The sequence below is a fragment of the Acomys russatus genome, chromosome 19 (assembly GCF_903995435.1).
Source record: "Acomys russatus chromosome 19, mAcoRus1.1, whole genome shotgun sequence".
Lineage (NCBI taxonomy): Eukaryota > Metazoa > Chordata > Mammalia > Rodentia > Muridae > Acomys > Acomys russatus.
Genome location: NC_067155.1, coordinates 51,208,339 through 51,219,526, shown reverse-complemented (window position 1 = coordinate 51,219,526; position 11,188 = coordinate 51,208,339). Strand labels below are relative to the sequence as shown.

The 11,188-nt window shown below is 51.3% G+C and overlaps 1 protein-coding gene across 3 annotated transcripts in view; it reads right to left on the bottom strand.

Moving 5' to 3' along the window:
- Nucleotides 1-10,750: 10,750 nt before the first annotated feature.
- The window catches only part of Scarb1 (scavenger receptor class B member 1), a 68,363-nt gene continuing 67,925 nt past the window's right edge, over nucleotides 10,751-11,188 (bottom strand). For all 3 annotated transcript variants that reach the window (XM_051161433.1, XM_051161434.1, XM_051161431.1), the window contains one exon: nucleotides 10,751-11,062. Coding sequence is in view for 1 of the 3 variants with exons in the window: in XM_051161434.1 (XP_051017391.1) it covers nucleotides 10,943-11,062 (120 nt within the window). In the remaining 2 variants the exon portion in view is untranslated. The remainder of the gene's footprint in view (nucleotides 11,063-11,188) is intronic.

The window sequence follows — 11,188 nt, the reverse complement described above, 5'->3', positions numbered from 1 at the left end:
GGAGGGCCGTTTACTGGGTGACAACGTTCTATCCCACTGACATTATCTCTTAATTATAATATGCAAGCAATGTGGAGAGATGGCCCATAAATAGCTCATCTGGGGCTTCCGCTCTGCCACGGCCGCCAAACTGCACACTGAGGGGCTCGGAAATGCGTGTGTGTGTGCATGTGCATGTGTGTGTGTGCGGTGGGGGGAGGGGAGTGAATGGCTCCAGGGGTGGGTGGCTGCCTGTCCTGACTCAATGACAGTGTGCTCAGCGGCACGGGTGTCAGGAAGTGAGGCATCTTCTGGGCTTCCGCTGGTCTCCTGGGCGTCTCTGTTCTCACCCTTGTCAAAACAGCCCGCCACCGCCAGTGCTGAGTTTAATGTCTGGCACCGAGGGACAGGCATTGATTTTGATTTTTCCTTCCAGGAAATTAATTCTGTGAGAAATCATAGTCCAGGCCTGCACTCAGAGAGACCCAGCTGCCTCCCTAAGTAGTAAGTGCCACAGCCTGGTAGGAAGGATGTACCATTACCCAGAATCTCACTTGCTCCTTGCAGCTACCTTCTCTGGCCAGCTTCTGGGCTAGGCACACCTTTCCTACCCGACTGCTGTAAACCACCTGCAGTGCATAAGCCCTTGCCCGAGAGTCTCTACTTCAGCCCCAGGTTCAAGTTCTGCCTCCTGTTTCGGGACTCCTGAAACCTGCTGTGTAGCCAATAGGGACATCTGCTGGTGATGTGTGGGATTGCAGGGAAGTTTGCACAGTTCTCCGCATCCGTGACACATCTGAAAACCTTTTCCAACTTGCCCTCAGCAGAATGTTCATACAACGTTCCTCTCGCCCACCCTCATCTGGACCTTAGAGTGGGTAGGGCAGGAAGTGGCTTTCCTGTTAATTGGACATGGGCACGGTATGGTCACAGAGTCTTGCCCAGGGAGACACAATGCATCATCCAGCCTCCAGCCACAGAGCTGCCTCCCACCCCTGCCTGCTCACTTGCCAAAGCTGATATCATAGGGAAACCATGTCCCTGCCTCTAAACAGCTGCTGCCCACAGTTGGAGACCACAGGGCCAAGAGCCGCACAAAGCTAGGTCAGAGAGGCTTGTGTGTCATCACTGGGTCTCTGCCCCTCAAACAGAAGACATTCCTGTGGCCCAGGAGAGGGCAGATGGTAACCACGGACACCGGGGGTGTCCAGAGGGGCCAGTGAGCTGTGTCTACTGGCTTACAACTTCTGCTCCACATCAGGCCTTTCCTATCCCTCTGTGGAGACGTGGTCTTGGTGTCGGAGTGAGGGTAGGGTGGGATGGGGGAGGGACGGGTGGGGGTGAAGACTCGAGACAGGTGACATGTAGATGAGATAAACGGGCATAGTGACTGCATGGCAAAGCTTCTCCTGGTTCCTACATGTCCCTCTGAACCTCTTCATACAAGATATGACCTGGTTCTGGGTGTGGTGGCGCACTCCTTTAATCCCAGCAATCGGGAGGCAGAAGCAGGTGGATCACTGGGAGTTCGAGGCCAGCCTGGTCTACAAAGTGAGACTAGGGCAGCCAAGGCTACACAGAGAAATCCTGTCTCAAAAAAACAAAACAAAACAAAAAAACAAAGAAGAAGAAGAAGAAGAAGAAGAAGAAGAAGAAGAAGAAGAAGAAGAAGAAGAAGAAGAGACCTGCACAACACAGGACCTGCAGTGGCTCAGACCTGACTCTGAGCGTGTGGCATTTGCTGCCTAGTACCTCACCCCTCCAGCCTAGCTCCCCGAACCTATATATCTAACCCCCCCCCCAATTCCAGGGAACTCTTCCCACTCTCTGTCTCACTCTGTCCTGTGACAGGCTCTGGGGAGACAGGCACTATTTTTAGACATGTGACTCTTCCTCACCCACCCACCACTTGCCACCTGTCTGGGACAAGCCTGAACTGGGCAAGCCTGGGGCCTCCCTAGAGCAGCCTGGCCGGGTAAATGAGGTTCCTTCTTCTGGACCAGCGGTTCCCAACCTATGGGTTGAGACCCCTTTGGCAAACATCTCTCCCCAGAAATATTTATACTACGATTCATAAGAGTAGCAAATTTAGTCATAAAGTACCAACAAAATAGTTTTGTGGAGCTCGGCGCCGTGGCACATGCCTGTAACCCCAGCACTCAGGGAGGCAGAGGCAGGTGGATTTCTGTGAGTTTGAGGCCTGCCTGGTTTACAAAGCAAGTCCAAGACAGCCAGGGCTACACAGAGAAAGCCTGTTTTGAAAAAACCATAATAATAATGATAATAATGATGATAATAATAATAATAATAATAATAATAATAATAATAATAATAATAATAATATTACTTTTATGGTTGGGGGTCACTACAACATGAAGAGCCTTAGAATGGTTGAGGACCACTGTTGTAGACACAGTTGGGATGCAGTTTGGGGTCCAAGCCTGTAACCTCTCTTCCTCCCCAGACTTCTTGAGGTCCCCAGCCTCAGCACCTGCCATCCTTCTTGATCTGGGTTAAAATGTTATTTCTAGGACCCTGAGGGTCATTCTTGCCAGCACAGTGGGCTGTCCTGGGTACTACACACAGAGGAACAAGTGGGCAACATGAGCTGGACCAGGGCACTGAGATGCAAACCTGCTACCTTATCCACCAGGAGGCCATGGATGATGACATCATCTCTCTGTGCTTCGGTTTCCTCATTAGGCAAATGAAGGGAATGATAACACCAGCGCCTCCCCAGGCCGTGACACAAAATACCAAATCTGTGTGGTAAGTGTGGCATATCTATTTGGTATACAGCAAGTGCTCAAATAATGTTAGCACCTCCAGGAATGTAGAAACTAGGGTCCAACTTTGGTCTCACTGGGTGGGAAGCTGCCAGAATCTGCAATTTTTATTTTATTTTTTAAAAAAATCACTCATATGCTTGTGTGTCTCTGTGTATGTGAATGTGTGCATACATGGGTGCAATGCCCACAGAGGCCAGAAGAGGGCGCCAGATCCCCCTGGGTCTGGAGTTACACACGCATGTGAACTATCTGAGTGGATGTGAACTCCAGTCCTCTGCAAGAGCAGCAAGTGCTCTTAACTGCTGAGCTATTTCTCCCGCCCCGGGATCTGCCCATTTCATAGTTCCCACTTATCCCAAAGACAGGTGTGTGGCCTGCGCCCCATGTGTCTACTTTGGAGATGTATAGATGCTCCTTCCAAGTGCATGGCTTCCTGGGCTGAAGAACTGTCATTATTTCCATAAACAGTGTCCACAAGCCCCATGACTTGGCAACACCATAGAGCATCTGTATGTGTGTGAGCTGGGGGCAGCCTTTTTAAATGTAAACATACTTAACAGCATATTTTATGTAGTCCTGTTTTTGTTGTTGTTGTTTTGATTTTTGTTTTGTATTCTTTACTCTTTTTTTTTTTTTTTTTTTTTTTTTTTTTTTTTTTTTTTTTTTTTTTTTTTTTTTTGGTTTTTCGAGGCAGGGTTTCTCTGTGTAGCCTTGGCCATCCTGGACTCACTTTGTAGACCAGGCTGGCCTCGAACTCACAGCGATCCGCCTGCCTCTGCCTCCCGAGTGCTGGGATTAAAGGCGTGCGCCACCACGCCCGGCTGTATTTTTTACTCTTAACATGTCCACAGCCTCAAGAAATAGGTGTTCCTTGGTCTCAAAGCTGCCACAGAAGCTCAGGGCGGCTGAGAATGCTGACCTCTGCTTCCAGGTGCCCTAGTGACTAGAACCACAGCGACCCCTGGTGTCCATGGCCTGTATCTGCAGCTGCTCCAAGCTACTCTTATGCCCCTGATTACTACACTTCTGTGTCCTTATCCTTTCTTGTGCAACTGCACTTGGCTACTGGGCCTGTCCCCTCTCCCCAGGGACACTCCTTAGCCGTCAGTCCCTGTTTCAAACTTTCCTTCTAGGGAACCCAGTCTAACACAGTCCCAATGCACAGGAGATCACCAGGCACATGGCCACCACCCAGACACTTGCTGAATGAGAGAATCTAAGCACCTTCACAGAGCAGAAAGTGCCCTGCATACAGCAGGTGTCTAGTAGTTGCTTGCTGGAAGCTCAGCATCCAAGCATTCTCAATGGAGTCTCATCTCTGGGGGAGACTACTCACACACCTGTTTATTTCTTATTTACTTATAGGCGGGATCTTGCTAACGTGTAACCTGGGTTGGCTCAAATTCATGGTTTTCCTGTTTCCTCAGCCCCTTTGGAGTCCCGAGGTCACAGGCTTGCACCACCCTGCACTTTCTGTTCTCTCTTCACAAATGCTGCCAGAGTTTTGCACGGCAGCGATCCTCGCTCCCTTCCATGAGCTGGTAACAGCAAGTTCAGAGATGTTGAGCATTGCTCCGAGGCAGCCCAGCACCTGGAGCAGAAATTAGCAACACAGATGGCTGCTTTCCATGGCCAAAGCCCTTATCATGAGTCCTGGGTTTTAGCTTAGGGTCTTGTTCTTGCTTCTTTGCAACCCTTTTAGCATTAAGATCCTTTCAAAATCTGAAGATTACTAAAGAAATATTTCTGGTGTGAAAGGGACGCTCTGAAACACACTTAAAATAAAATCCCTCAAGGTTACCAATGCCTAAGCCAGCAGCCTGTGCACAGTTAGAGATGGCTTTCCCACGTCCCAAGAATGGAGGGGACATGCCAGCCCTTAGAGGCACCATTGGGCATCCTGTGTGTGTGTGTGTGTGTGTGTGTGTGTGTGTGTGTGTGCGCGCGCGCGCGCGCGAGCGTGCGCACATGCACGCAGCCCGCCCTCCAGTGGTTGATCCTGGAATTGCCCAGAAGTTGGCCCTGTAAACACAGGATGTTGTCGTCGATAGAGGGGGTTGTTTTCAGAGTAGGGACAGGCTACCTATGTGGTTAAGGACAAACTGTGGCAGATAACATCTCAGAAAGGGTCCTGAGTAGCTACGTGAAGAACAGAAGGCCCAGGACACATAGGAGAGCCAGGAGCAGCCAAACACTCTGGGGGTGGAGCCTGAATGCTGTGTGACAGGCATGCACCAGTGAGCCTGGCTTCATTTTGGTTTGTTTGTCTGACAAGAGCCTCGTGCAGCCCAGGCTGGCCTCCAGCTCACTAGATAGCTCAGTTATTCCTGGAGTTCCTGATGCCCCATCCCTACCTCTCAGGCGTACAGTCTTAAAGGGGAGGACGTGGGTGGGGGCTGCTAACCGTGACTCATCTATGGTCCTTGCAAGCAGCAGCATAACAAAGCCATCTGAGAAAAAGGGCATCGGTTGGGTATCTCCATCCGCACCCCAGCCCAGGACTGCCCCCCACCACCTACCCCCCTACCCCCCCACCCCCAGTGCCAAGCACACAGCAGCCACTGGGCAGATATTTCCTGAACCAGTGGGCCTCTGAGAAGGTGGACATCCTGGGGGGGGGGTCACATACCAGGGGTTTCATCTGCCGGCCAGGCCAGGGCTTTGAGGAGGGGACTACAGCAACCAGAGTTAGAATTTCAAGTATTGCAAAGCATTCTAGCCTCACCAGCACTCCAGGGGTGCTGAGATGAAAAAAAAAATTGAGTAAGCAGTTGTCATGGCGGGGGTGGAGTTGGGGAATGGCGGCGGCGGTGAGGGGTGGGGGAGAAGGGCACTTCTGCTTTTACTTCTGTTATGGTGATAAAAGCAGTATGGGGGAAGAAGGGATATTTGACTTACAGTTTCAAGTCACCATCCATCATTTTGGGGGAGTCAAGGCAGGAACTCAGGCAGCTTAGTCACACCACACCCGCAGTCAGGAGCAGAGAAATGCACACGCCTCTTCTGCCTGCTTGCTCATGCTCAGCCAGCTTTCTTCCCTCTCGCACGCATGGGCCAGCACCCAGCCTAGGGAATGGCGCCGCCCGCATTCAGGACCATCCTTCCTACTTCAACTAAGGATTAAGGCACCAGTGTTCCCACTTCAATTAAGGATCAAGGCACACACCCACATGTGTGCTCACAGGCCAACTCGATCTGTGCAATCCCTCTCTGAAGGGCTGTCTCCTTCACCCTTTCTTCTTGGGTGAGCCTATGTTGTGTCAAGTTGACAGTTGTAATTAGCCAGCACAGGGGGCTTCCCAGAGCAGGGAGTATGGCTAGGATAGAGCGGATGAGGAAAGTAAGGCCTGGGTGAGGCAGGAGAGTGGCCAGGGGTGACACCCACTCCTTTGGCAGCAATAGGAAGTGCTGACCGGGTACAGAGGGTCCTCCAAACAGCCAGGAGCTGCTGGACCCTGAAGGGCCTGCAGGTCTAAGGGCTGTGTGTGTATCCTTCATGGGTGTCACAGAATATCGCTGGCCAGACAGGTCCTGAATCTCACAGATACCAGCCTTCCTCTTCAAACAAGTTTAATTCTCAAAGCCAGGTGTGGCGTATGCCTTTAATCCCGGCACTCGGGAGGCAGAGGCAGGCAGGTGGCGGCTGTCTGAGCTCAAGGCCAGCCTGGCTTACAGAGAGTGTTCCTCAACAGCCAGAGAAACCCTGTCTCAAAAAAGCCAAAGGGGGGGGGGGGATAAGAAAAGTAGGAAGAGGAGAGGAGGAGGAGTGGTGGAGGAGGAAGAGGAGGAGAGGTTGGAGAGACAGTTCAATTAATAGAGTGCAAGCATCAGGTTTTGAGTTCAAGTCCCAACACCGTAAGAAAGCCGGGGGGGGGGGCGGGGCGGGAATGAGGAGGAGGAAAGGGAGGGAGAGAATCTGTGGGGCCCACTGATCAGCCCACCTAGCTCAATCAAGAAGCTGGAGGTCAAAAAGCCCGAGGACCAACACCAGAACACACACACACACACACGCACACATGCACACACACACACGCATGCACGCACGCACGCACACACGCTCACACAGCAAACCAAAGCAAAAAGGATCCTTCCCCAGGAGCCAGCAGGGGGCGCTGTAAGCAGCCATCTCCCGAGGCTGGACCTCCACAGGGCTTTGGGGCCTCTGCCTAGCCCAGGCCTATTCCACACCCGCCATGGGGAAACCATCCCACTCTAGTTCCCAGAAGGCTGCAGATTGGGCAACCAGCTTTTGCAAGCGGGTTATTTCCACTCCCTAGCTTTCTATAAATGTGGAGAGAGATCAGTGGGCGCCTTAGCCCACAGGATAAAAATACTCTGGCTGACTGACGACGACTGACAACTGGTGGCAGCGATCCCTGCACACTGCTCTGCAGGGGAGGAGTCCCCGCAGCCAACTGGGCAGGCTATGTGCTTCCTTCTGAGAGAATATTTGCAACAGACAAAGCTAGCCTGCTGCTTCCCAACATTTACACACTGAGAGGAGGGTCACAATAAAGGGGGGGGGAAAGGAATCACTGAGGAAGTGTGGCTTGAACCCCAAGTTTTGCATATTTTTTTTAGACAGGGTTTCTCTGTCACCCCAAACATCAGGCTGGCCTCAAACTCATGCACAGAGATCTGCCTGCCTCTGTCTTGTGCGCCACAACCACCTTGCTCTTCTTTTCTTTTTTTCTTTTTTTTTTTGGTTTTTCGAGACAGGATTTCTCTGTGTAGCCTTGGCCATCCTGGACTCACTTTGTAGACCAGGCTGGCCTCAAACTCACAGCGATCCCCCTGCCTCTGCCTCCCGAGTGCTGGGATTAAAGGCGTGTGCCACCACACCTGGCCTCTTCTTTTCTTTTTTTAATCTCATTATGTAGTCCTAGCTGGCCTAGAGCTTGTTATGTAGACTAGGTTGGCTTCGAACTCACAGAGCTCCTCTGTCCTCTGAGTGCTGGGATTAAAAGAGTGCGCCATCCCATCAGCCTCCTCCTCCTCATCATCATCATCTTTCTGGTCCTCCTCCTTCCTCCTCCTTCAATAGGGTTCTATGTTGTAGCCCAGGCTGACCTTGAACTCACCATGTAGCTGAAGATGACCTTGAACTTCTGATCCTCCTGCCTCTACCTCCCAGTCCTGGGATTACAGGAGTACGCCTCTGCCCCCCACCCCCCGGTCCATGCAATGCTGGGGATCCAACCCAAAGCTTCTTGCACACTAGGCAAACAGTCTACCCATGGAGCCTCAGATCCAGCTCCTCTTCTGTGTACACACTTGAGCAGTGTGTGTGTGTGGGGGCTCAGATCTGTACAACATTAAAATTCACGGATGTGCATGCATGCCTAGGCCGATTCTGTCTGTGTGTGGCAAACTACATAAAATATGTGTGGCAAGGAAAGACAGCCCGAGACGGTGTCCTCTGCTGGCAAAACATGCTATACGCCGATGAGACTGTGCTGCATAGTTGAGTGGGATGTCACCGTCAGAGGCTGAGTGTGTTTAGACCCATATCCACAGGCAAAAGACCTGACTTGATGGGGCGCTGCGTTTGTGGGTAACACTAGGAAATAGTAAGGTGGAAGGAGGTCCCAGGCCAGTGTCGAATTTCCACACACCCATAAGAGAAGTAAGACACAAACATCTGCAGGGCACGGAGGAATGTTCCAGAACCCCAGCCAGCCTGCCCCAACCTGCTTGAGCTTCTAGACTCCTGTCTCCCGTCTGTGGTGCAATAGAAGCAGGCAGAGACACTAGACCAGGAAAGTCACAAGGAAGCTGGGCACAGAGCTGCTTGTCTCTGGTCTCAGCCATGCAGAGAGCTGAGGCCGGAGGATTCCTTGAGCCGGGAAGTTTATGACCAATCTAGGAAGCACAGAAGGGCTGGCTATTCCCAGCCATAGAAATAATAAATCTGAACCAGGCAGTGGGGCTGCATGCATCTAATCTCAGCACTTGGGAGGTAGAGGTAGGTGGATCTCTGAGTTCGAGGCCAACCTGGTCTACATAGCGAGCTCCAGGACAGCCAAGGCTACCGAGAAACCCTGTCTTGGGAAAAAAAATCTGAGTATGGTAGGAGATATATGCCTGTCACCCCAGCATTTGGGACACAGAGGCAGGGTTCTAGCCCAGCTTGGCCTATAAAGCTAGACCCTGTCCTAATTTTTAAACTTTTTAAAAAGGATGTATTTACTTTTTAATATGTGCAGGTGCTCTGCCTGCATTTACACCTACAGGCCAGAAGAGGGCATCAAATCACATTACATATGATTGCGAGCCACCACGTGGTTGCTGAAAATTGAACTCAGGACCTCAGGAACCTCTGAGCCATTTCTCCAGCCCTTCGACCTTGTCTTAAAAAACTAAAACGAGCCAGGCAGTGGTGGTGCACGCCTTTAATCCCAGCACCAGGGAGGTAGAGGCAGGTGGATTGCTGTGAGTTTGAGGCCAGCCTGGTCTACAAAGTGAGTCCAGGCCAGTCAAGGCTACACAGAGAAATCCTGTCTCGAAAAGCCAAAAAAACAAAACAAAACAAAAACCTAAAAACCCAAATAATAATAATTATATGGTGCTAATGTTGCACAGTACAATAGAGTGGCTAGTATGAGGTAGAAACCTTTTAATGGTTCCAGGGCAGGAAGAGAGCAGTGCAGATTAAAAAGGAAGTGCAGGGCCGGTGAGATGCTTCAGTCAGCTTGCTGTTAAACCTGAGGAACTGAGCTCAACCCCTAGGGACCACATGGAGAGTAAAGAGTCAACCCTTTACAGCATGGGCCCACACACAATAATAAATAAAATTAATTTTTAAAAAGAGAGGGAGCTGGGCATGGTGGTGTACACCTTTAATCCCAGCACTCGGGAGGCAGAGGCAGGCTGTGAGTTCCAGGCCAGCCTGGTTTACAAAGTGACTCTAGGACAGGCAAGGCTACACAGAGAAACTCTGTCTTGAAAAACCAAAACAAAACAAAACAAAAGAAAAAAAGCAGAGATATGCAGACCACTGCAAACACCACCAGTCTCTTTATGTGTTTTTCAATATTCAGTTAAAAATCTCTTGCCCATTTCCTAGAAGGTCCCTTAAGGGCAAAACATGGTTTTATTCTAAAACAGAGACACTTGGGAGGGGGGAGCAACTCCTTCCTTATAACTGCGTGAACTTGGGGAAAAACTTAGACTTACCCCCCAGCCCTTCCCCATCCCATCCTAGGTCTGTCACATGGGTGACAAGGATGCTCCAGCCCTGGGCACTGTCCATAGCAAGACCCAGAGGGCTTCGTGGGACAGAGAAAAAACAGAGCTGAGCCAGTCTGATCCCAGTGTATCTGAGCCACGTATCGCATCAGGCTTGAGGTGGGAATGTGTCTCAGGGCAGGTGCTGGCTTCACATGAGGAGACATGGTTGGCAGCCATGGGGAATACATACTGAATGAGTGATGTGGCCTAGATCCTGGAATCCCAGCCCTGTCTGGCAAACAGTCACAGAAACCAGTGTTAAATTTGTGAAAATGTTTATTGCTTCAGTCATGAGTTTCTTTCAAAGATGATAAAATTTATCTTCCAGTAGAAAAAAAAAGGAAGGGGCAATTGCAGGGTGATGGGCCTCTTTGTCCCCCTACCTTCCGGGGAGGTACACCATGCCAGCAGACCAGGTGTCAGGGGACCAGGCAACAGGGACAGATGGCCCAGACCTCTCTATCTTTGACCCTATACCTGAAAACTAAGGACCCTGAGGGACCTGCCACCTTGGCCGCTTACAGTGGCCAATTCAGTGTTTAGGTGACATAGCAGAGACCAGAGGAAAAAGGGGCCAGGAACAGCTCCAGAGTGTGCGTGCAGACAGGTCAGAACCTGGAACTGCTTTCCTGGCCTTGGCACAAGAGGCTGACACACACCCAGCCCCTAGGAGTGACAGATCCATCCTCTGTGAGAACTGAGGCTTGAGCCTGATGGAGGAAGACAAGGGTGGGGAGAAGTCGGGAGGCCTGGGCAGGGCCTGCCCATCACAGGAGGGGCCAATGGCAGTTTCAGTTCCCACAGCCCGGTGCACAGGCCACTTAGAAGAGAGCGCCTGTGGCCCAACAGGCACACTCAGCAGCGAGTCTGTCCCTGGTCCCTGAGTGTTTTTGTACATGCCTGGGTGCATGTGTGATATGTGGACAGGTGTGACAATGGGGGGCTCAGGCCATGGCACCGTCAGGCTGTCCGCTGAGAGAGTCCTCAAGAAGTGGGGTGAAGGGACTGGGTTGCTGGTCTGACCAAGCTATCAGGCTTGGGGGGCTCATGGTGTCTTTGGGACCCTGTAGAGAAAAAAAGAAGCTCAGTCACCAGCCTGTCACCTAGCCTTGCCCAGCCTATCCTCTGTTCCCAGCCCACATCCCACCAACACAAAAACGCCACAAATTCCAAGCCAGCGTGAGTGACCC